This window comes from Equus asinus, chromosome 17, assembly GCF_041296235.1.
Source record: "Equus asinus isolate D_3611 breed Donkey chromosome 17, EquAss-T2T_v2, whole genome shotgun sequence".
Lineage (NCBI taxonomy): Eukaryota > Metazoa > Chordata > Mammalia > Perissodactyla > Equidae > Equus > Equus asinus.
Genome location: NC_091806.1, coordinates 46,085,412 through 46,110,239, shown reverse-complemented (window position 1 = coordinate 46,110,239; position 24,828 = coordinate 46,085,412). Strand labels below are relative to the sequence as shown.

General features: G+C 62.1%; 1 protein-coding gene and 1 long non-coding RNA gene across 25 annotated transcripts in view; both read right to left on the bottom strand.

Annotated features, from left to right (window-relative positions):
• Positions 1 to 3,726: 3,726 nt before the first annotated feature.
• On the bottom strand, positions 3,727 to 7,659 carry LOC139040483 (uncharacterized). Its single transcript, XR_011494989.1, has 3 exons — positions 7,551 to 7,659; positions 5,265 to 6,863; positions 3,727 to 5,065 (listed from the first exon to the last, which is right to left on the bottom strand). It is a non-coding gene; the product is annotated as an uncharacterized lncRNA (long non-coding RNA).
• An 8,211-nt stretch (positions 7,660 to 15,870) lies between these two features.
• Positions 15,871 to 24,828, bottom strand: part of TPCN2 (two pore segment channel 2) — a 26,438-nt gene continuing 17,480 nt past the window's right edge. For 3 of the 24 annotated variants that reach the window (XM_070488336.1, XM_044762033.2, XM_070488339.1), the window contains 11 exons: positions 24,711 to 24,770; positions 24,158 to 24,286; positions 23,321 to 23,370; positions 21,815 to 21,914; positions 20,176 to 20,247; positions 18,794 to 18,867; positions 18,277 to 18,358; positions 18,099 to 18,181; positions 17,592 to 17,673; positions 17,064 to 17,158; positions 15,871 to 16,502 (listed from right to left, as the gene is read on the bottom strand). In XM_070488336.1, the coding sequence (XP_070344437.1) occupies positions 16,424 to 16,502; positions 17,064 to 17,158; positions 17,592 to 17,673; positions 18,099 to 18,181; positions 18,277 to 18,358; positions 18,794 to 18,867; positions 20,176 to 20,247; positions 21,815 to 21,914; positions 23,321 to 23,370; positions 24,158 to 24,286; positions 24,711 to 24,770 (906 nt within the window). In that variant the 3' untranslated portion in view covers positions 15,871 to 16,423. Of the gene's footprint in view, positions 16,503 to 17,063; positions 17,159 to 17,591; positions 17,674 to 18,041; positions 18,359 to 18,793; positions 19,036 to 20,175; positions 20,248 to 20,842; positions 21,250 to 21,814; positions 21,915 to 23,320; positions 23,371 to 24,157; positions 24,287 to 24,710; positions 24,771 to 24,828 lie in introns of those variants that run through there. The other 21 variants (XR_011495197.1, XR_011495200.1, XR_011495210.1 and 18 more) reach the window with 16 other exon arrangements.

Genomic DNA, 24,828 nt, shown 5'->3' with positions numbered 1-24,828 from the left:
CGGGGGGAGGGGGGTGTTCCAGAATGTTCTGAGCCTCAGTTCCCACCTCTCTAAGACGGAGTGAGAATGCATGAGCGTGCATGGGCACACTGACACGCAGAGAGCGCCCACGGCAGGCACCGGTGGCAGCCACGGGTCCCTCGGGGTCTCTGATGCCGGCCCACGCACAGAGGATGGTTTGACCCCAAGGACATGGGGTTAGGCCCCTCCACGCCCCTCCTTGTTGACGTCCCCGGAGAGCAAACTGGTGAGCCAGGCTCTCGTCCGGCCTCAGAGAAGCTGGCCCTGGACAGAGAAGAGCAGGAACCTGTCCCTTGTTCCCTCACAGCCTGTCGTGCGAGCTAGGCCCACGGTACCATTGCACGCACCCCTCCAGGGGACAGGAACAAGTGTCGAGCCAGCCAGAGGACAGCAGGCCCCACGGGTCCCCTGGACCACCTGTGGCCTGGCACCTTCGGAGTCAGAATAGCTGGACTCACGTCCTGGACCCTGTCCCTCTGCCAACCAGGTGTGACAGAATTCGAGTCCCGGGCCTGGGTGACAACAAGCCTGTCCTCAAGAGGCTCAGCAGACCCCACAAGCGAGCGCAGGACACACAGCCCTGACGGATGGCTGGGACCCTTCCGCTCTGACCCCACCTGGGCCAGTCCCACAGTAGGGTCCCAGGAAGGAAAGGACAAGTGGGTCACAGAGGGAGAGTTTGCCCTCTTGCCTCCCCCTCGGCTGCTCAGAGGCGGCACAGGGAGGCCTTGGGGGCTGGGCACCCATTCTTTCATTCGTCTGCTCATTTAGCCAACAGATACTTCAGAAGCGCCCACTACGTGCCAGGACTTTTCTGGCCACCGGTGACTCAGCAGGGAATAAAATAAAGTCCTTGCCCTCATGGACTTTACATTCCAGTGAGGGAGACAACAAACAGACAGAAAAACCCTGAAACATGTACCACCCCAGATGGTGAGAAACACCAAGGAGAAAGTCCAGGCAGGCAGGGATGGGCAGGGCTGATGTAAGGTAAGGATGGGAGTGATGGCATGTGCAAAGGCCCTGGGGCACAGACTCAAGGTACCGTAGTGAGGATCACACTGCAGAGACCTGCGGTGGCCAGGGGGAGCCCACTTGAGATCCAGATTTCTGGGGAAATAAGGCCCCGTGAATCACATATCCACAGAAGTGTGGGGTCTTTTGGGCTACGACAGATCACCAGGAGGGACCCACGCTGCCCACCGCCAGCACCCAGATTCCCACTGTAGGCATCAGAGGCATCCCCCCAAGGGGACAGAAGTGCCTCCACCCAGGGGGAAGGACCTTGGAGCTGCATCCACAGCGGGTGGCAGGCGGGCCAGCACGGGGGCCACTCCAGACCCCCCCCCCCCAGAGGCATCTGCCTGGCCAGAGAGGGCCCCCCACAGCCCTGCACTCCAGGCCGCCCACAGCTAAGCACTGTTCCAGCCTCTCCCGGCTCCAGGTTCCCTCCAGGCAGGACCCTGCCCCTGGCATCAGGGCCCAGCATCCCTTGCAGGTGACACAGGTGAGGAAGCACGAGCCCAGACAGCCCGGACAGCCAGTGGAGAGGTTCCAGAGCAGGCCTTGGGGCCAAGGAAGGCTGTCCAGAGGAGGAGACTCTCTGTAGAGAAGACAGGGAAGAAAGTTCCAGACCGGGCCTGCGGGTCCTGGGGCTGGGGTCGGGGAGGGAGGGAGGGTCCAGCCTCGGCATGCTGGGCACCTGCTGCTGGAGCTCTGCTGCCCTCCGCTGGCCGGCCCGGGGACTGCGGGCGTGCGGGCCACAGCCCGGCAGGTGCGTGCCTCCACCTGGCTCCACCTGGCCCTGCCTCTGGGCGCCCATCGGGCCCTCACCTGTATGCAAATCAGCTCTGGGGCCCCCTGCCCACTGCCAGCAGGGGCGACATGAAGACAGTGCCCTTTCTGTCACCGAAGCTGGCTCCGCGGGCATCTGGAGGACGGAGAAGATGCCCGCTCCAGGCCCACAGGAAACCCTCCCCCAGCCGGGGCCAGCGCAGGATCAGAGCCTGCCCTCAGGTTCCGGGGCTGCACACAGGTGCAGCTCCCCTGGTGCATGCACACCTCCTCGAGGTGGCAGGGATGCTGCTCAGCACCAGCCTGGGGCCTCCCCCAACGGTGCCCCCGCACCCCTGGAACGAGGAGAGTACTGGGGCCTCAGCACCTGCGTGCAGACCCAGGGAGCGGGGTGCCCCGTGGGAAGGGAGGCCAGCCAGCCCTTTAGCACTGCCTATCGGCTGCCTAGGGAGGGGAGCAAGCCCCGGGGCTGTCACAGCATCACCTGGGGGCTGTCAGGAACGTCCAGTCCTCTCTGTACCTCGCCATCAGGAACAGGGTCCATCCAGACTCAGGGGACAGCAGCACCACCAGGGAGTGCCGGGGGACTGCACCAGGTGCCGTGACTTGCCTCAACCCCCGTGATGTAGCGACAACCCCCAAGGTCGCGTCCAGCCCATCGCACACACTGGTTAACTAAGGCCAGAGGAGGGAAGGTGCTGATCACAGGGCATCCTGATTCCCGTGGGGCCTGTATGCTGGCCTTTAAGCCAGCAAGTCACCCATGCTCTGCTGTCGGTCAGTCCATGGGCCTCCTGTGAGGGCCCCCAGCCCCCCACAGCTTAGAGTGCCACATCAGGATGAATGGTGGCCCCACGGTGGCTGGAATGCCCCCCACCACACAGCCACATGCCTGCCTCATGGACCCCAACTCTGGGCCGAGGGCAGGCTGTTAGGATTGTTGTCCAGGTGACCCGGCCCCAGGAAAGTCCCCACAGCGCAGCCCTCTGCCCAGCGGCCTCCCCACCCGGGCTCGGCCTTCAAGGCCACCACTTGCAAATGAGCCCAAGAGAGACGCCCAGTCCTTGGGCTGCAGCCCTCAGAAGACCCCCCAACCCAGCCTGCTTGGGCCTAAGTGTGTTCCAGAAGTTGCTTTGGGTCGCCCCATTAAGAGACAGCAGGAAATAAAGCTTTTTCCCTTTAGCACTCATCCCCTCGGAGGGGTCTGGGCTGCCTGGGGCTCAATCAGGCCTCATGGGGCTCAGCGAAAAGGAGAGATGCCGTTAAAGGACGCAGCCTGTGCGGGGCTGACTGAGAGTCCCAGGGCTGCGGGGACAAAATGCCACAAATGGATCCCCCGCCACCTCCAGCCAGGAGTCGGAAGTCAAGGTGTGGCAGGGCCGCGCTCCCTCCGGAGGCTCCAGGGGAGGGTCCCTCCTGCCCCATCCAGCTTCGGGGGCTCCAGGCATCCTGGGCATGTGGCCGCAGCCCTCCAGCCTCTGCTCCGTCTTCACAGGGCCCCTCCTCTGCGTGTCTCCGTGATCCCTCCTCTGCTTATAGGAACACCTGGCATTCTATTTAGGGCTCACCCTAAATCTAGGATGACGTCATCTCAAGATCCTTGACGTGATTCCATCTGCAGAGACCCACACGGCTCCCACTCACACGGACCACGGCTGAGGCCTTGGACCTGTTTTGGGGTCACCCTTGATCCCCATATGGTGGTGCAGGGGGAGGCAGCACCCCCGTTCTCAGAGTGCCAGCCCCTCACCCCCAGCCCTGCGGATCAGAAACTCCGGGTTGGGGCCCAGCCACCTGTGTTCCCTCAGCCCTGCAGGGGTTCTGAGGGACACCCAAGTTTGGGAACCACCGAAATGATAGCAGAAAATGTCCCTCCCACCCTCACAGACCCATACGGACTGGAAAGTCTTGCTTTGGGCCACACTGGGCCACATTTACTGGGATTTATTTCATTTTGGGGATTGAGAAAGACCTTCCACACCCTTGGGCGCTCACAGGCCCACACCTGCTTGTGACAAAGGAGGAGGGGTCGGTGGTGGAACAGACAGAAAAGGCAGTAAGAGCTGGGAAGGGGGGGGTCCTTTCCCACGGGGCACCCAGGCGAGGCCTCCTGGCAGAGGGCGCAGGGCCAGCCCCCTGCAGCCGCGGCCGATGTCAGAACTCAGCGACCTGCGATCTTCTAACTCAGCGAAGATATGGAAGAATCCAGCTGTGACATCGCTGGGAGACCACCTCGCCCCGGGGCCTGTGATCTTGGGTGGGAAAGTCAAACCTCGTCGTCAGCATTTCCTTCTGTGAACGCAGACCACAGCCAGGCTGTGAGGGGGCGCTCCGGCCCAGCCGGAGCAGAAATCACAGGTCCCTTCCAGCATGCGGCCACCGTTGCCCACGTCCCCAAACGTGGAACCACAAGGGCCACGAATTTCAACCTTCTATCCAACTCAGAACTTTCTGGTTTATTTTAAAGCAGCTCGCATCTACTTGGTCCACAAAGAGGGCAGGGCGTGCGGGCAGGGTGGGCGTTCGGCCCTGCCCTTACCCATCTTCTCCTCCTCGGTGTAAGAGTTCAGGGAGGCATAGCTTGAAACATTGAAACGCTCAATTAAAGGGACCAGCCGACCTCGTTCCCGCCACCCGGAGGACAGCCTGGCGGGTTCGAGCATCCCTGGGTTTGCTCCCACGCCAACACACCGCAGTGGACTGCTACGATTGACGGTTCCACCCGAACCCGAGAGCTGTGACATCCCAAGGCCGGAGCCCTTTTGACATGAAAAGAATCGATGAAAGAGATGGAGGAAAACCAGCCCCCTTGCCCCCGCATGAGAGCAGAAAGCGCCCGGAGTGGGGAGGATACAGGATTCTGGCCACTGAGGTGCGGCTCCCTCACCTGCCCACACCGCGCCCTGTGCTGGGGCTCAGGGTCCCCCGGAGGGCTGTGTCCCACGACCGGGGACAGAGGACAAACACCACAGCAGCCCCAGCCTCCAGTCGACAGCAAGGAGGCTCCCCGGGGCCCACATGGGAGGACAAGGGGCCCCTGGGATGGAGCCACATGAAGACCCGTCCACAGGGACCCTGGGAGGACGAGGCCTCCAGCAGCCAGTGTCCTGTGCAGAGAGACCCAGCAGACGAGCACCCTGGAGTCAGCTCTACACAAAGGACCCCTTCAAGGTCCCCAGGTCAGGGGCCAGCTTCCTCCACCCCGGAAGCTGCGTCCTTTCCCGGGAATTTCCCCTCCTCTGGGCCCCGGCTGCAGGAAAGGAGAGCAAAGAGAAGGGAGAAGTCAGTGACCCGTCCCGAGTCCCCACTGTGGGACCGCCATCCCCAGCGGGCACCCGCCCTTTGCTGTGACCACCCACCCGCCCCCTCCCTCCCCTCCTTTGCGCCTCATCCCATGATCCCGTGGGGTGGCGGAGGGGAGGGGCTGTGAGCCTCTGTCTGTCCATCACCTGGAGGAAGGTCCTTCGTTTTCTCTTCGCACGCGTCTGCCTCCTTCCCTCCCACGTGAGCCGCGGACACCGCGTGCCGACGTCCAGAACTGGCAAACGCAGCCGCTTCACTCTCATCTTCTTCCTCGGGGTCCCCGTGAGAGCTGGGGGGCCTGAAGGGACGCATGCCCCGGGCGGCCTCTGCACCAGGCCAGCTGCGTGTCACTGCTTCTTACTAAGAATCACTGGGGGCCGGACAGTCGGGCGCTCGGCCCCTCCAGCGCGGCTTGCCCATCCCTGCCCGGTGCCCCCCGCAGTGTGTGCGCAGGGGGGAGGCAGGGAGAGAGGGACCCTCCCCACCGCCTCCACCCCTCCCCCACGGCCGGCCTGCGTCCTGTCTGGGCCCCTCTGTAGCAGCAGCACCTCGGCAGCCCTTTCTCTCTGTGCCTCAGTTTCCCTGTCTGTGAAACAAGGGTGTTGGGCTTGACGACCCCGAAGGCACCCCCAGACCTAAACTTCTACCATCTCTGGTGTTCCACTGCCCGGAGAGAGTTCTTGACCCAGAACTGCCTTCTCGGGAGGTGCCGTGTCCCTCCCACCCCACGACCCCATCTGTGTCCAGGACCGGACCCCGTCTTTCTCCAAAGTGAGAAGGAGCTCATGAAGGCCCACAGGTGGGGCAGGTGAACCCTCCAGACGATGGGATCCCCAGGTGCCGAGGTGGGGCTCACAGGGCCTCTGAGGACGCTCCTGAGCACCTGGGTACAGGTGGCCCACCAGGTAACCAAGTGCCCAGCACTGGGCGGGGGGCCTTGTGGGGAGGAGGGACCCCAACAGAAGGCCTCGCTCTGCCTGAGCACCACCAAGCTCAGGGTGATGGTGACAGGGAGCTCGCTGGGAGGTCACTGACAGCTGAAGACATGAGTGCAGAAAAGCCAGTGGTCCACTAAGACCCACAGTCACTGTGGCTGACCCAAGGGCAGGAAACCCAGAAGCTGGCACACAGGAAGTTCATAGCCACAGCCATGGGGACAGCACGCTGAGGGCTCCCACCCTCCATGACAGCCCTGGGCTCACACTCCCCACCTGTCAGCATGGTCTCCTGAATTATCTTGTGCCTCAGTTTCCCCACCTGCAAGATGGGGACAGTGACCCCACCTACAAGGAGCTCAGAGATTGAACCACGTGTCTGAAGCGTGAACGCCACATGAGGGTTGTTGCGTCTGCTCTCTCCGCGCCATTCTTCCAGCCGCCCCCCATCTCCTTTTCCAGATGAGGACCAGTGCTCAGGACGGCCAACTGCGCGTCACGGTCACCACGTCAGCAGGTGGGGCCAGACCCTGGCCGGGACTCCGGGTGCCCTGGGCTACTATGGATCGTGGCTAAGACGGGAGACAGTCCCTCGGAGGCCAGCCCGCCCCCGGAAGCATGCATCACCTTGTGTGTCGCCTCCCACCTTCTGCGGTGACACGCAGGGCCCACGGGGCTGCAATGACCCTCCGTGTGCGGGGACACACTGTCCTGCAAGTTACATCTGACACAGCAGCATCCTCTCCACAAACACACGTCTCAGGCACGTGGAGCTGACGTCGTCACGCGGAGGTAAACAGAGAGAAGAGGCTGGGACAGGAGGAGGAGAAAACACTGCTACCAGCTGTGTGGCCCTGAGCAAGTTACCCAACCTCTCTGTGCCTTGGTTTCCCCATCTGTCCGTGGTGCCACAGCCGGTGACTTCTGTCGGGTTAAACCAGCCGCTATGCTGGCATGTAAAACGCTCGGAAAAGCCCCCAGAGAGCCAGCGCGGAAACAGCGGCTTTTCCTGTGACTAACGATCGCTGTTCCTGTCATTCTCCTGAGAGTCCCGTTAGGGTAAACAAAATGCAGAAAATTCAAGTGTTTACTGCTTCGCAGACTAGAGCTGCTCTCACAGCCTTTGCGCCTGGGGTCCCCACCATAGCCCTGAAATGCGCAGACGGTAAAACCGAGGCTGGGGAGGCTGCTGCGGGTCGCGGCTCACTTCTCGGGAGACACCTCCCAGCATGGAGCTGGGAGCTAGCGGACATGGGCAGCTCCCTCCGCTCAGGCAGAGCCCTGCCCTGCGCATCTCCAGCAGGAAGCCCGCCTGGGCCTCCCGGGGCCTGGCGAGGGACGTGGCTCACCACCACTGTTGCCTCCTCTTGGCAGAAACCTTTTCCCTTTTCCCAGAGGCTGCCGGGAAGCTCAAGGGGGGCCCGCAGCAGTAGTGGGTCCTGGGGCGTGCAGGCAGCCTCCCCTCCTCCTCCTGGCCCCGGGCTTTTCTGTTCTCACCTCGCTGCCAGTCCATGCCTACATATAGAGCGGATGCCAGCGCCCGATGGAAGACGCCTGTTGCTCTTCCCCGCCCTCGATGCGTGAACAGCTACAGGTCCCCTCCCTGGCGGACAGTCACCGAGCGCCAGCCCCCCTGCAGGCCCCGGGGATGGGAGGGAACGGAACAGCCACAGCCGGCTGCCGCGTTAGGGGAGCCAAGGAAAGCACAGGATCGCAGAGCTGGGGGAGGCGGCCGGACCGCCATGGAGGCCAGGACCCTATCTCTGTGCCCTTCGTGCCCAGGGGCCCTTGTTGGTGGCCCTGCCCACCCCACCCAAGACTGGTGAGGCCCTGGCCTTGCTCTTCTCCGGGCCCTCAGAGTCCAGCAGGGGTTCTCCATGTCCAGTTGTGCGGTTTGTGCACAGACCCCGAGCCAAGGCAACCAGGGCGGCGGGGAGGGCCAGGGGGCGGGACGTGCAGGAGGGAGGGCAACGTCCTGCCTGGACCCTGCTGGCCGAGGGGCACAGAGGGCAGCTGCATGGGGCTGAGAAGCCAGCACCAGTCCCTGATTCTTCTGCCCAGCGGGGACAGTTTGGGTAATTCTGACCGCCCGGAAAGGGGTCCTTCCTGGACCTGCCCCTCCCTGAGAGCGGCTTTTCTAAATTCACCGACAGCAGTATGGGTGCTCGGCACGGACTTGCTGAAAGAGACAAGGAGGGAGGAGGGTGGGTGGCTTGCTGCCTGGCCAGCGTTCTCGGAGTGGGGTCTCCGCACCCTCGGCAGCATCCCCTGGGGCCTTATTAGAGACGTGGACGCTCAGGCCCCGGACCCTCTGAACCGGAGCGCTGGGGCGGGCCCAGGGCTCTGCATTTGATAAGCGCCCACCAGGGATGCTGACGCCACTGAGAGCCACTGGCCCAGGGCGGGTGCCTACAGAATGGCCCCGTCTGCCCCACACGGCTATGCGGCCTGAGCTGTGAGCAAACTGCAAAGGCCAGGGAGGCGGGACAGGCGGGTCTGGCTCACCTGGTGACAGGTGCCACGGGGCCCAGGCGAGGATTAGCCAACTGCTGGGGGACCCCAGGCAGCAGCCGGCCACTCAGACCCCGCAGGTGCACCCCGATCGTGTTACCCAGAATAGCCTGACCCCCCACCGATGCGCTCCGAGGGCTGGGGTGGCCGCAGGGGGCGGCCAGCATCTGCTGGCCACTTTGATGTGAGGGGTGTGCGGCTCCACACGCCCCCCCGTTAATGTTTAAGGGTGTGCCTGCCTTCCACGTTTATTTTTTTTTTTAACAAGGAATTGTTCTAACCTTTGAATGAGAACCACCAATTATCTCTGGGGCAGGAAACAAAACCCTGGCTGTTTTGGTGAAAGACGAGATTCCAGCCTGCTGTGCGGAGCGACGAGACCACATGAAAGGCCCAAAGCCACTTGCTGACACTCTGCTCCGAGGTGCCAGCGACAGAGGGGGCCGGGGCCCTAGACCCCGTCCAGCTGCCAGGGCCGGGCACGGCCGGGGGGAGGGAGCCGCCGGGAGAGGACCTCGGTGGCAGATGGCTCCCACAACGACACCAGGCCTGCAGGGCGGGCAGAGCCCCGGCCCCCGGGGGTGCAGGGAATGTCCCGGCCGCCCCAGCCCCTCGTCACTGCCTCCCGCCACAGTCCAGCGTCCACCGCCCTCGTCCACAGGGCTGGCTCCACTACCCGGCTGAAAGCCAAGCCTCCGGCGGCCACTCTCCCCTCCCCGCTGCCCCGCCAGGTGCTCACCACCCCTGCGTCGTCCTGGCAGTCCAGCCAGTCTCTCCCACGGAAATCACCAGAATTCTGACCCATCTTCCCCCGGCTGTGACTCCCATGTCACTGCTCCCCTTTGCAGCAACATTCCTTCGAGGCGCTGTCCAGACTCACTGTCTTCAAGTTCTCTCTCGTGCGCTTCCTTTATTTTCATATTTGGCACGTACAGAAGAATACACGTACATTATGAAGTTCAATAACACAATGACCTTGAACCCCGCCACAGAACTCGCATCAACCCCTGTTCCTTCCCATCCTGTCCCTTGCTCCCCAGGAGGTGACCATTCTGCTGGATTCCAGGCTCGCCACCCCCTTGTGTTTTATTTTTGAGTAATCCCGTCGCCAATGTGTGCATGCCCATATGGTATACTGTTTTGAATTTTATAGAAATAATATTGTGCCTTATGGAGTCTTCTGGAACTTGCTATGTTCACTCAATACTGTGTTCCTAAGACTCCTTCATGTAGCTGTTTGTAGCTGGAGTCCATCCCTGTTCACTGCTGTATAATATTCCATCAAGTGAACAAACCTCAACATACGTGTGCCTTCTGTTGAGGACATTTGCATCCAGCTTTTTTCTTGGACTCATACTCTCTTTGGGACATTCTACCACCTAGCATACGTGGCCAGGGGTTTCTCTTGAGTGTGTACCTAGTGGAATGCAAGGTATGTCATATGCAACTACAATAAATAGTGCCAAGTTATTTTGCAAAGAGGTCATATCCTTTAAATTTCCTCCAAGAATATATAAAAGTCCCACTGTTCAAATGGCCGGCCTTCTTCAATTTCGAGAATCTAGCGACACTGAAATGCATCGCACCGTGGTCTTCCTGGCCGTGTCGCCAGCTCCTGGTGAGTTGGAAACCCTTTTCACACGACTACACGACTTGGGTGCTCACTTTTCCGGGAGAAGACAGTTCCAACCCGTTTTTCTATTGGTTTTTCTTTTTCTTGCTGATTTGTAGGAGCTGTTTGGGGTCAATATCTAAGTCCTTGATCCATTATATCTGTCCCAAATCTGTCCTCCCAGGTTGTGGCTTGCCTGTCGGCTTTACGACGTCTTTTAAAGACAGACGTTCTTAAGTGTGTCGAGTGTATTGGTATTCTCTCATCTATGCTGTCTTCTAAGTGTCCTGAACTTTGCCCTCCACGCTTTAGCCTCACGCAGCTGGGACGTGGCAGGTGTGAGACGGGATCTGACGTCCCCCCTCCTCCGCGTGGACCGGAACTCGGATGGCATTTCCCGGGTAACCCGTCCCTCCTACCGAGGCCCGGCTGTGCATCAAAGCCCCACAGGCAGGCGGCACCCTCTCTGGGCTCTCAGCCCCGCTGCTCCCTGCACCAGTATCAGCCTCTCGGGGTCCCCTTTTCTTGCCAGTAAGTCAGGGACGCTGGTGGAACAAGGCCCTCGGGGTCCTCTGCCGTGTTCGATAGAAGTGACTTAGCTATTTCTGCGCACATGTCTCAGTCACATTTTTCAATTGGCTTGTCCAATTTTATAAGGGGAAACACAGCATTGTGTTTAGAATTATAACAAATGTTTGCACGAATTTGGGGAACACTGAAATTTTTACAATATCAACTCTTCCTACCCATGAAGATAGCAAAACCCTGGTGGGCGGGATTCTGAGATGACCCCCAGTGACCCCCACTCTCTTCCCAGGGGATGTGGGTGGAACCAGTGACTGCGACTCAGAGAGCCATCCTGGGATTGGGGGATGATTTATGGCACAGTTGACTTTAAGAAAGGGAGAGTGTCCTGGTGGGCCTGACCTAATCAGGGAACCTGTAAAAGGCCAGGGCTCTTGCTAAAGAAGACGTTCATGGGTGAGGGGTTCGGTTCGTGGCAGGTTCTCTGTCGCTGACTTTGAAGATGGGGGCCGGGTGGCAAAGAATGCAGGCAGCCTCTGGTTCCTAAGAACAGCCCAGTCAGACAGTGAGGGAATGGGGACCTCATCCCGCAACCGCAAGGAACTGAACTCAGCCAAGGACGCGAACGAGCACAGACCTGGGCTCTTCCCCAGAGAAGCCAGAAGGAACACAGCCTGACCGACGGCTTGAGCAGAGGGCCTGCTATGCCGGGCCCGGACGTCTGACCCGCAGGGCTGTGAGCAAGCAAATGGGGGAGTATCTTAGGCTATCTGATAACCTAACACTCAGCAAGAGAAAACCAGGGCTGCCTCTATCCAAGTTTACAATCACATATTTTAGCGAAATTCCAGCTTTCTGTATATAGGCCTTGAATTATTATTTTGTGTGTGTGGTGAGGAAGATTAGCTCTGAGCTAACATCAGCTGCCAATCCTCTTTTTGCTGAGGAAGACCTGGCCCTCAGCTAACATCCGTGCCCATCTTCCTCCACCATATATGTGGGATGCCTCCCACAGCCTGGCTTGCCAAGCAGTGCCATGTCGGCACCTGGGATCCGAACCAGCGAACCCCGGGCCCCCGGACGAACATGTGAACTTAACTGCCGCGCCACTGGGCCAGCCCCACCTCGAACATCTTTTGTTCAATTTATTTTTAAGGATCTTAAGGATGTTATTCTTACTTAAATCATATCACTTTTACAGTATCTTTTAAAATAAATATGACAGTTGTTAGTGTTTAGAAAAGCAACTGATTTCAGTGTATTAATGTCACAGTGAGCCATTTTGCTAGATTCTTCCTATGCTTAATGATTTTGGCTTTTCTATATAGACAATCCTACTATGTGTGAATACAGAGTAGCATTTCTTCTAATGCTATTTATTTACTTATTTACTTAATTATTTGGTCTCAATGAGCTGGCCAAGTTCTCCGGTAGCACGTGGACTTGGCCGCTCCTAATCTGCAAAGGGCCCAGGTGGAAAGCGCCTTCCTGGAGGTGTGGTGGGAGGGCGTTCGCGGAGCACCCAGGGGTGGGGAGGGCGTCTCTGGGGGAGGGGGGCAGGGCGGTGGGAGACCGACTGCTTACAGGGGAGCTCATCAAGTGAGTGCGCAGGCTAAGGAGAAGGGGACGGCTCAGAGAACAGGAGAGAAAACGAGGACACACCTCGTGGCCATGCATGGGGGCTGGGATGACACTGGAGGTGCTGGTGTCATCTCACAGGTGTTGACAGATTGGATGGATGGATGGACAGACAGGCAGAGGCATATATTCCCTAGCTCTGTCCACCCCGAGAGCCCAGATGCAGCCACCCAGGAGCCGTGAGCACCCCTCACACTGCGTCTTGGTTCCCAGACCCCATCCTCCACCTAAGAGAAATGGGGGTCCTTGGAGAAACGGCTCCTCCCGGGCCTGGGGCTGAGGCTGGAGCATCTTTTCACTCCAGAAAGCAAGGAAACACTCAAAGGGTGGCAGGGACGGAGCAAAGGGACACTGGATGAAGGGTCCCCACTGGCCACATGAGGACAACATGAGCATCAAACCAAATGCAGTGGCAGACCGGAACCCACCGCAGAAAGGACCCCAGGACACAGAGACGGAAGAGGGGGGTGAGTAACTAAAGGAAGACCGATGAGGGACGGGATGGTCACGTGGTTTCAAAGCAGCTTCCCACTCAGTGACGACGAGTGGGGAGTCACTGGGCGGCCCGGCGGCCACACCTCAACCAAGCGATGAGTGGACAAGGGCCACGGACGAGCTGAGGTGGCACACGCCACCCACCAAGATGCGCCGCTGGGACATTCCTGCAAAAAACGCAGAATCCAAATCTCGCCATGAGGAAACCCCACATGAACCCAACCTGGGGGGCCGGCCCGGTGGCGCATGTTCCACTTCGGCGGCCTGGGGTTTGCTGGTTCGGATCCCGGGTGCGGACATGGCACCGCTTGGCAAGCCATGCTGTGGGAGGCATCCTACATATAAAGTAGAGGAAGATGGGCATGGATGTTAGCTCAGGGCCAGTCTTCCTCAGCAAAAAAAACAGGAGGATTGGCAGTAGTTAGCTCAGGGCTAATCTTCCTCAAAAAAAAAGAATGAAAAACCAACCTGGGAGCCACTCTACAGTCACTGGCTGACCTTCAAGTATCAAGGTCATAAAGTCAAGAAACTGCGCACCTGTCCGGGTAGACCGGACACAACCAGGGAGCCCTGCACGACGGGGACTGGAGGTTCAAAACAGGGGCACCAGGTGAGCCGTGAAGGGGCGAGCGCCGGCCGGCAGGTGCCGGGCTCCCGGTGGCCTGGGCCTGTCGGAGGGGGTCCTTGCTCCCTGGAGACCCTCCCCAAAGCGTGGAGGGCGAAGGGGCTGAGAGCCACCACTGACTCTAGAGATTCAGGAAAAGTTATTTTTACTGTACTTGCAACTTTTCTCTAAGTCTGCAGCTCCTTCGTGGGGTTGTTATTATTATTAAACACGAGCAAACACAAACATGTGACGTCACCCCGCATCTGCTCCTCCCTGTCTCCCCAAACTCAGAAATGGCCACCTTTGTCCCCAAAGGGCTGGGGACCACGGGAACCGCATGGAGGGAAGGCGCAGACCTGCAGGCCGCCCTGCCAGCAACGGCCCTTCCCGGTCACTGTGAGATGGGAGGACAGGCGCCAGGACCAGGGAGGGGCTCGCCCTGGCGGCTCCGGGCAGCGGTGGCCCCAAGCTGGGCAGGTAGGAGGTGCGACCCTCCCGTGTGGGGGCTGCAAGGGCAGCTGGGCAGGATATGGGCCTCCCAGGTAGGTGGGGGCTCTGGTGCCCGCCCACGTCCCCAGCTCACCCACACGCCCGACCCCCGGCCCACCAGGGACTGGGACCCAAGGCCCTGCTTCTCTGCGGTGCATGCAGCCCCGAACCCAAGGGTCAGGCCAGGGGCACCCACACCTCCCTGCCCGACTCGTGGCCTGTCTGCTGCCCTGCCTGCTCCGACCACCGTCCCCACGTGGGCCTGTCCCCTCCACCGGGCCAGCCACCTCCACCCAGCTTCCTGCCGACAGCCAACCCGTGACCGGAGCCACTGCGGCCAGAGGCCACCACAGGAAGACCCCACAGGAACGCCAGGGCTGGAGAGATGCGAGCACACTCCTTCCTCAAACGGACCCCGTCCCGTGCAGCCGGGTGGCCGCCAAGCCCCTAGGGCACCTGGAGCACCCAGCTGGGGGTGGGGGCAACCGGAGCGCTGCAGACCACGAGCCCCATGTGGCCGCCCCTTAACCAGCACCTCTGAGCCCAACACACCCTCAGACTGAGCCCTGGTGAACAGGTGGACTAAGGCTCAGAGGGCAACACTGTCAGAAATGGATGGAGGGATGTGAGCTTCAGGGCCAGCGGGCGCCCCCCGAGCATTGGCAAGACTCCAGCTCTCGGTCAGAAGGCACCAACGCCACCAGCGCCAGCCTCAGTTGCAGCCCCCCAACCAGTGCCGACTCTCTCCAGTGCCCAGCACACATGGTCCAAGGTCATCTGCCAAGTGACAGTGAAAAGCAGAGGCAGCGTCTGTGCACCAGCCACGAACCAGGAGATGGTCGAACTGCAGCACCAGGCTGGCCCAGCACCAGGGCGGGGCAGAGGACACTGACGTCCCATCTGGCGTGTGCCCACTGGAGCCAGGCTCACTCTGGGTGGACAAGGCCAGAGCCCAGAGAAGATAGACTCGGGCCTCAAATCTGGAGGGCGACAGAGGACACAGAGCCCCGGGTGACCTGAGAAAGCAGGGAGCTGTCTCCGGGGTCACCACGTCCAGCTCGCATTACAAAGAGGCCATAGGAGCCCGACGCTGCCACGAGATGGCACCCAGACCCTGGGGGGGTGGACACAGGGCCGCGGGGAGGACCACGAGGCGAGCTGGGCGCAGACTTCTGACCCGCGGCTCCGTGAGGTCCTCCCCACGAAGGCCAGCCTTCCAGAAAGGCCACCTGCAGAGGGGACGTTCCCAACTGCCCCCAGTAGCCCCCAACCGGAGGGATGGCAGGTGAACGCCCAAGTTTCAGATCGACCCCTGGATCCGAAACCACAGCGGGCACGGACACACAAGACATTGCCCGGGTTTACACAACCTCCACCACCGGGTCTTGGGGACATTTTAGAAGTCGCTTTTTTCAGTTAAATGTTCTCCTAACCCTGTTTCTAGACAGAGAAGATTGAGGAGATCGCCTTCTAGGGTGGAGTCAGCACCTGTGCCCTTATAACCCCTTCAGTGCCCACAGCAGACATTGCTAATCGATCCCAGCACTCTCTTCCACGAAGACTCCAATCCTCAACAGAGACTCCCAGGAGCTGTCACCTGTCACTCAAGTTGGCTCGTGAAACAAAAAAACCACTTGCCCAAGGTGGATCAAGTGGTGATGCAGCCTGCCACACACGGCTCACCTTCCCCGCCTCCCCACCCCAGCACCCTCCACCACACCCCCTGAGGACACACCAAGCAGGGCCACCACTGGCTTATGTATGCCCTTATGTAAATGAGAAAAAGATGCCCCTCACCTCGGGTACAGACAGCCCCAGGCCAAGACACTCCCTTACAGCCAGGTACCCTTGTGCAGTGCACAACCTAAGCAACTTTACCTGGCAGCCCTGCTCCAGAGAAGCAGGACTGGCACTGTGTCAAAGTAAGGATGATGACCTCATTCTTTGCAAGACTATTGATCAAAATTATTGGCATCCTGACCCATCAAGAAACACACTCGACCACATTCATACAACGCATAAAATAATAAAACAGCCAAGATTCTCTTCAGGTAAAACCGCCAAGATCCCAAACTTCGTGCTCAGGAAAGCTGCCGGTCGGCCTGTGCAGGCCCCACGCGGGCCCCTGGTCCCTGAAGGCCGCCAGCAGCGAAGGCACCACAGAAATCGCAGGGCACGAGGGGACGCCGCTGCTTCTGGCTCTTCACGATGTCTTCAAGGTCCCCATGGAGTCACCCTCATCCCATGTTTCAAAAGTGAAAGTCCCAGGAAGCAGCTGACACAAGAAAGTGGCGAGGACGCCACCTGAGGCACCGGCAGCCCTTCTGAGACGCCGCAGAGAAGCTGGTGGCGGTTCCGCCCGCAGGGAACCGGACCTGTGTCCTGTCCCAGCCTCGGGGCGGACGGAGTGGCTCTGGCCCCGGGATTGCAGCCCGCCCCTTCCCACGACCCCCAGCGTCGGTCCTGAAGCCGCAGCCGGGAAGGGGCCCGGCGTCACCGGCGCAGCCGCAGGTGCGGGTGGTGGCTCAGCTCCGCCAGCAGCTCCTCCTCCGTCGGCTCCTCCAGGACGTCCCTGCAGAACCAGACGTTAGATGGACGGGGCTCCGGAGAGCGAGGCCTGGCGCGTCCAGGGGAGCGTGCACAGAGCTGACGGGAAGGGCTCGGGGCGCCAGATGCGCAGGACGCCCCGAACAGTCAGACACGCCCAGAGGTGAACATGGCCGGGCCTGGGGACACGGGGACTCAGATCCCCCTGCAGACGTCTACAGGGCGTATTTAAAAGCCCGGGAGGACGTCCGCCACTCGTGCTGGCCGGTGGAGAGAGCGGCTGGAAGGAAGCTGGGCTGCCTTGGGACGACCATCACTGCTCTGAGCTACGGTCCCACGCAGAAGAGGGGGCGAGGGCTCCTCGGCCACCTGTCTGCACCCCCAGCTGTCACCTGGGGACTAAGGGTACTGAGGCTGTTCCCGGAGAGCAGAGGGCCCTGGCGGACCCCAGCTCCGGACTCGGCAGGAGGGAGGCAGGGGCACAAGTGTGTGGGGCGTGACACCATCACAGGCCGCCCGCCGGCCGCCTCTCCCTCCCTCCCTCCCTCCCCAGGGGCCGAGCAGAAGCCTCTCCCTGTCCACACACCTGAACAAGAGCTCCACAGGCATCTGATAGGGGGCCTCCGGGTCTCCGGCGAGGGACTGCAGGTGACTGCGGCGGTCCCACTTGTGGAGGAAGTTCTAGAAAGCAGGAGAGAATGGTGGCCGGTGGGTGTGGGCCTCGCATGAAACCAGCCTGTCCCCTCCCCGACCCCTCCAGTGTCGGCCTGGCGTCCACCGCAGGGAGCTGAGGGTCCTCCTGGATGCCGGGATCCAGGGCCCACGAGGGCCCCCAGCTCCTGCAGGAGCCACGTGCCTGTCGGCCCCTCTCCAGCCCCACCCAGGGGGTTGAGAACCCCCAGAGGGCAGGGTCAAGGCCACTCCAAGAGGCTCCCAGCAGCCAGGACAGGCAGCGCCGAGCCCCAAGGGACGGACAGAGTCTGTGCTCAAGGCCGCCTGAACCTGGCACAGCCCCTCTCACCCAGGTGCCAGGAGGGCCCTGCCTCGGCCTCACGCCCACCACCAGCAAGTCACAAAGTCCCGCTGAGGGCACCCCGGCAGGGAGCGCCGGTACCTCCAGAATCAGGGCCAGAAACAGGTTGACCCAGATGACGGACGACACCAGCCACCACAGCACAAAATAGACCTTGGACCACCTGCAGGGAGGAGCAGGAGCCCGCCCAGCCCGCCGTGAGCAGAGCGCCACGCCCAGGTCCCGCGAACGACAACGTGCATGTGCACGGCCACCCTCCCCGAACCCCACCTGGCAGCTCCCTGCCGGGGTGACTCCCATTTCAGAGGCGACCAGACCGAGGCCTAGAAACGCTCAACGAGCTCCAAGGAGCATCCCCGGCCAGAGGCGGGGCTGGGGTCTGAACCCAGGACCGTGGCTGGGCCGCGCTCAGCGCCCAGGCTCCCGACCCCGGAGTGAGGGCCCCCCTGTAGTGGAAGTGCTCCCCTGACACGCCCCAGCAGCCCCCAGGAGGGGCGGACCCAGGGTCATGGGCAGGGGCGCAGGACGTACGGCCTGCATGAGCCACAGTCGGCAGGGAACGGGCACCCGCAGGACGGGGTCACTCACGGGCCCGCGTAGCGCCGATAGGCGTCCAGGAACACCTGCCAGTTGTTCACCACCATCACGTCCCACAGAGTGATGAGGGCGGCCTGCGGGCGGCAGACCAGGGTCCAGGAGGGCGCCTCGGAGAGGCGGGGAGGGCGCGGGAGGCGGGGAGGGCCCAGGGAGCAGGCGCGGGACTCACGGCGAAGTCGTCGAAGTTGTTGGGCCAGTACTCCAGCTGCTCAAAGCTCCCGCAGGGCGCCGAGCCGTTGTCCAGGGCCAGGCTGCAGGGACGGAACAAGCCGGGTCAGGGGGCGCGGGACACGCACCAGGCCCAGCGCTGCCTCGGCCCTGCACAGCGTGGAAGCCATCTGGGCCCCGGAGAAATGGAGGGAAGGAAGGGAAGGCCCCGACCCCCAAGGGTGCCGTGAAGGCATGGAGGACGCAAGAGCTGCACACACGCCAGAAACGGGCCTTCCTGGACAGCGGCCGGCGTGGAGGAGACCCCCCAGCCCCAGGGGCCGCCGTCGCACACGCCCCCTGCCAGCACACGGGGGCCTATCTCAGCGCAGGCTCTGGAGGGTGGGTGGGCAGGCAGGCGGGGGTGAAGGGAGAGCAGGGGGAGGAAGGCGGAGGAACCAGGGCCCCCCGGGGAGCTGCCCTGCACGGTGCCGGCACCCCAGAGGCCGCTCCCTCGGCACCTTCGGGCCCCATCTCACCTGCTGTTCCCAGGAGCCACGACGACGCCTCGGAACAGGCTGATGCCGACGATGGCAAAGACGTAGTACACCACCTGGGGCCGGGCCGGGCCTGGTCAGCACCTGCCGCATGCGCACGGGCCCCACAGAGCCGGGCGGAGCCCTGTGACTCCCAGCCCTGGCCGCCCCCAACCATGGGCACTGCTGGCCTCCTGAGGACACTGGGGCTCTGCTCCCAGGGACCCCACTTCCTGGCAACCAACCTGCCCCAGAGGGAAGGAAGGAAGAGGTGCTGCCAGGGAGCCCCGAGGACAAACTGGGGCCCCGCGGGAAGGACCGAGGGCGGCCAAGGAAGCCGAGGCTGTCCACCCCTCCCCTAGGACAGGCAGGGCGGGAAGGGGCGGGAAGACAGGTGAGCCGGACCCTCCTCTGGGCTCCTCTGAGAACAGGCCAAGAGGACCACAGGGAGCTGAGCCCAGGGGACGGACAGGCGGGAACCAGCCCTGCCCCTTCGGGAGAAGTCCCACATCCCGCCACACTCCCCTCGTCCACCAGGAGGCGTGCAGGGAGCACCACCGGGTGGCCGCCTGCCACTCAGACAAGGGGCTGCCAGGGGCCCCGACCTGTCCCTACCGTGCTGGGGGGGTGAGGGGAGGGGAGGGGCGCACACCCCAGGCTGGGCCAGGCCCCTTCTGGGCCTCGGTTTCCCTCAGTGTGCAACAGGGGTCCCTGCGGGCAGCGCCCGAGGCAAGATTCTACTTCCAACCCCTGTGACAGGCCCAGGGCCACGGGCCTCCCCTCCACCACGCTGCTCAAACTAAAGGATCAGGGTATGCGGGCGGCACCGTGGAGACAGCAGCGCTTTCTGCTGCTCACTGTCCCTGTCACCTTCTCCCCCGTCCGCTGGGCCCCATGCCTGAAGCAGCACTCAGGGGCCCCCGCCTGGGCTGGGCCACACAGCGGGCCCAACTACACCTCAATGGGAAGGGGGGGGCCGTCACGACCTGAGCTCCCCAAATCCTTCTGAGCAAGGAAGGGACCACAACCTGGGATCCCACAATCTGGGGGCCACGTGGGCTCTGGGGGTCCTGGTGCCTCTCGTTCTTTCTTTCATCAGTTTCTCAATGTAGCCCAGGACAGAAAACGTGAAGGATTCACAAGTGACCGAGAGGGGCGTGGTCAGACCAGCTGAGACCCTGGACCTGGGAGGACAGGGCCCTCTCGCTTCTGGCCGGCCCTGTGCTTCCCGGCCTAGATGACCCGCTGCCACCCTCACAGGGACCCTCCTTCCTGCAGAGCGGCCAGCCCCACACCATCCGCAGCCTCCTGTGGAGCTCACCCACCCACCAGTCCGGCTGCCCTCGAGCGCCTCCCCAATGGCCAGCGCAGCCAGCCCGACTCACCACCAGGATCCCGCCAAAGGCCCGCATGTTTTTGATCAGGTCCAGGATGGTACTGGCCACCACCGCCATCAGCTGAGGACAGAAAGAAAGCACTGAGGTGACCCTGCGCACCCCTGACCTGGACCTGGAAAGGCAGAAACGGACTGGGGAACCACCAACCGTTACACCTGCACACACACCCACAGCCACCCACGCACACCCGCACTTGCAGACAGCCACCCACACGCGCCCACATGCCCCCACACAACCAGACACCTCCACCCACCCAGCCGTAGATGAGTCTTGGCTCCAAGCCCCTTTGGCAAAGCTCAGACCACACTGCCCGCCGACCCAAGGGTGGGCTAGCTCCCCTCTGGTCAGAAGGCTCCAAAGAAATACAGGCCTGGAGGTGGCCGGGGCAGCCCCTAGTGAGGGAGTCTGAGGAAGGGGGCCTCACAGACCCAGCCAGGAACTGACTCCAGGGCCACTCCCTACATACGCAGGCCTGAGCCCCCGAGAGGCTCCAACCAGCCCACCCACCCACCTGCCATCAGAAGAACCCAGCAATGCTGGAGGCGGCAAGGGGAACTGCTGGGTGCGTGTGCGTACACATCATATGCGTGTGTGCGTTTGTGTCACACTTGCGTGTGTGCATGTGCATTGTGCACGCATGGATGGTCGTGTGATTGTGCGTGCCTGTCCTGTGTGTGCATGTGTGGTTATGTGCATACGTGTGTTGGAAGTGTGCGTGTGTATGAGTATGCACGGGCGTGGTTTCACGTGTCGTGTAATTTCCTGTTATGATTACGTGGATATGTGATTGCACGTGCGACACACATACGTGTGACTGCGCGCCTGTGTGCAGGCATGTACAGTCACATGTGTGTGCCCGTGCCGTGCACAGAGGCCTCGGGGCAGCAGCCCCCTTGCACCCAGGACGCCTGAGCCATCTTCAGAAGGGAAATACTGCTGGGTGACAGGTGGCCCCAAGGGGACAGGTGCATGGCTTGGTAGGAAGGACGGGCGTGCACAGGGGAGGACCTGGACACTCAGAAAGGGGTCTGACGTCCTTGGCTTTCTTTTCTCCTGAAAGTTCTGAGGAAAACAGACAGGAACAGCAAACTCGGCCTCCGTGCCTGAACACCCCGACCGCCCCACTCCTCCAGGTCAGTGTGACTCTCCATGGAAACCGAGGCTGGCAGGTGGCACGAGCTACCTCACTGCTGCACTGGGGGTCCCGGCAGTGGGCACCCCGCCAGTCCCACCTTTGTCCCTAGTTACCAGTAGTCACTAGGAGCCCAAAGGCTCTTCAGAAACCTCAGGACCCCTGGGAACATGCTGGTCCAGGGCTCCAGCCCTGCCCCTCATAGAGGCCGGGGCCCCGAGGAGCACGAAGCTACCCCTGTGACCAGCCGAGGGGCCTCACGTCACCCCTCCCACACGGGCCCGCACTCTCCTCATCCATGCAGGCCAAGCTGCACATCCCTCACGCTCCAAACCGCCCCCCAGCACCAGCCGGGGGCGTACCAGGAAGAGCCTGAAGTGGCCACAGGGACAGTCCCCAGTCTGGGTCCCACCCAGCCCAGGCTCACTCCCTCCCTCGAGCGACAGCGTGAGCGGGATGACAGGGCCGGCAGGGGCCAGGTCGGTCGCCACGCACCTTCATGCTCGGGATGATGCGCAGGAATCGGAACACGATGAGCATGTTCACCAGCCGGGTCATGTCCCACAGCGACAGCAGGCCCACCATCTCCGGCTTCCTGCAGACAGACACACGGGAGCCGGGTTGGGAGAAGGCCAGGACGAGAAGACAAGGAGACACGTGGTCCAGAGACGGAGAGGAAGAAAGAGACGCAGAGAGAGGAACTTGCGCCGCAGCCAACGCCAACCAGAAAAACTCTTGTCGTGGCAACGGGGTGGACCCTGAGCCGCCACGCGTGCCGCCCAGGACAGCGCCAGTCACAGCGACACCCTCCAGGGTACAGCCCGCACAGCGGTGCAGGGCTCTCTGACCCCCCTGGATGCTGGGATGCCCCCAACAGAACTGGAGACCCCTGGACCCAGACCCCACTTCCTATCCTGAGACCCCATCCCTTGTCCCCAACCCCTGATCACGTGTCATATCTCTGACTCCTTCCTGTGACCCAGTCCCCTGACCTTGTCCAGACCCCCACTCCCTTCGTGTCCCTATGGCCTTACAGCGCTCTCATTTCTATTTAACTCTAAACCCCTTCTCACCCAGAAACATCACCGCCACAACTCAGACAGAAGTGCAACATGGGTTTTAGCGCACCTTAGAAACAAGCTGAGCCAGCCCCACAGCATCACTGCTCCTAGAGCGAAGCCCACACCAGGGCCCGGCCGCCCACCAAGGACCGCGTCAGCCCTGCCCGTCGTCCCTGATGTAATGCCTTCCTGGCCCGCTCCTGGCGAGCCGACCCTAACAGCAAGCATCTTTCGGCCCCAGCCCCACCTCAAGCAGTTCCCGGCCGCTCCACTAAGACGAAAACAGCCCAGCAGAAGTACCGAGACCAGGGCTGCCAAGGCTGGCACTGCGCCTGCTGGGGCAGCGTGACCTGAAGGCTGCCAGACACCACACAGCGTGGCGCCCCGGGACCCCTGCCCGACGTCTGTCTCTCTGCTCAGCCAGAGGTGGCGGGGGGGGGGGCTCCAACAGCAGTGAGAATTCAGCAGGCCCCGGCCCCTGTCACCCTACAGGATATAAACTGCCACCCAGAGGGGGAGGTGACAACCCAAGGTCACACGATGGCTCCAGCCAGAGGGCCCAGCCTGATTCCAGGGCTCACGGGGCACCCCAGCCCTGAGCAGGCGGCTCTGCTGCCAGCCCCCAGGACACCTGGAGCCCCGGGGCCCGTCCTCGTGCTGGGGGCTGAGCCCGCTACACTTAGGGGGCACCTGGCCAGCTTCCTGTCACAGCTCTGGGAACGCTCTCATCCTGAAGGCAAGTGAGAACCGTTAAGAAAGATCCCCAGAGCGACGAGGAGGGGTCTGCACCCACAGCCCTCTGCGGGGCAGGAGCCACCCAGCTCTGCTAACAATTGGCCGTTTGGCCCGGGGCCAAGCGGCCTGGCGGGCTGGACCCTCCCCGGGCGCTGGCCCGGGCGCTGGCTCCTGTGGCCTCCCCCGGTTGTCTGCAGTCACATACCAGCCCGGGTGTGGGAATCGGTACACAGCCAGAGTGGAGATCTCCAAAACCTTCAATTACAAAAGAGAAGAAGGCATCGCTACAGCAGCGCTAACCCGGGCGGCTGGTAAGCGAAACACAACGCTCACGCCTGACACGCTCTCCTCAAAAGGGGGCTTCGGGGAGAGGTCAGGGCTAAGTCCTCGTCCCTGTGGGTCGCTTCCAAATGTCAGGACTTTCTGCAGCTGAGAAAGACACTGGTCTCAGGAAGCGGAGGCCCGCATGAAGGGGCGACGGGAGTGGCCGGAGGAGTCCCAGGTGTGGGAGCAGCTACTTGGTCCAGGACGGACTCAGGGGCCCTCCTCGGGTGGTCTTCGCTCCCGTCCTGAGGGGCCCACGACTCTAACCAGTCAAATGCGAATAAATATTGCGCCAACCTCGCTGCTGTGACACGCACACTGGGGTGACCCCTCATGCCCACAGGCTCTGGGGACAGATTTCCCCAGCCAAACCCAGGTGCCTGAGACCCCCACATCGAGGTCCCACTGTCCTTAGTGGGACTAGGTGAGTCGACGAGGGCTGCGGGCTCCTTCTGGGCCCCCCGTGGGGTCGGGAGAGGCAGCCTGCCCCCCACGACGCTCAGATGCAGAGGCCCAGCCTCCTGGAGCCCCTGCCAGCTGCCTGGCAAGCAGCTCGTTGAGCAAGGGGAGAGCAGCCCCTTTGTCACCGGAGGCGGGAGCCCAGATTCCCGTCACCTCAGGTCCTCGGGGGCAGCCTGAGATGGAACACAGCACAGAGCTGGATGCGGAGCACGCACCACCCGCCCGGAGAGGCCGGTACCCGAGCCCCCGACGTTACCAGCAGGACAATGGTGAGGAGCCCGTCGAACACGTTGCTGAGGAAGACGAGATAGCCGCGCAGGCCCAGGGCAAACAGCTTGAGCAGCATCTCCAGCAGGTAGTACAGGATGAAGATGCAGTTGAGAATCTGGAAGGGGACCCAGGGACCCAGCGTTCGGTCCCCATGCTGCTGGCCCCCCAAACTCATCCATGGGCCACAGGGCCCATGCAGCCACTCGGTTCAGCCCAAAGGGGGCCCAGGGCAGGGCCTCCTGAATCCATGCTGCCCCCTTGGGTCATTCTCTACGCGACACCCCCTCCACTGTCCACCCCGCTGATTGCTGGGGCCTGTGTGTGTGGCTCCTTCTCCCCGCTCCAGCCCGTCCAGCCTCCCCTCCCACGGGCTGGCACCCCCTCCTCCGGTGCACCCCCAGGACGGGAAGATTCATCTGCACGAGGACGGCCCCGCCTCCCACCAGACGCGGAGCCCTGGTGGGGTGGCTGTTTTCTCGCTCCTCTTTCTGACTCCGTCGCCCCAGCAAAGGCCCAACAAAGGTGTCCTCAGCACTCACCCCCAGGACGAAGTCGTCACGGTCGCCGGGCAGCACATCTGCATCTCTCACCAGGAACACCTGCCAAGCCAGCAGGGAGACAGCTCAGCAGCTGGCCCAGCGCTGGGGCGACACGGCG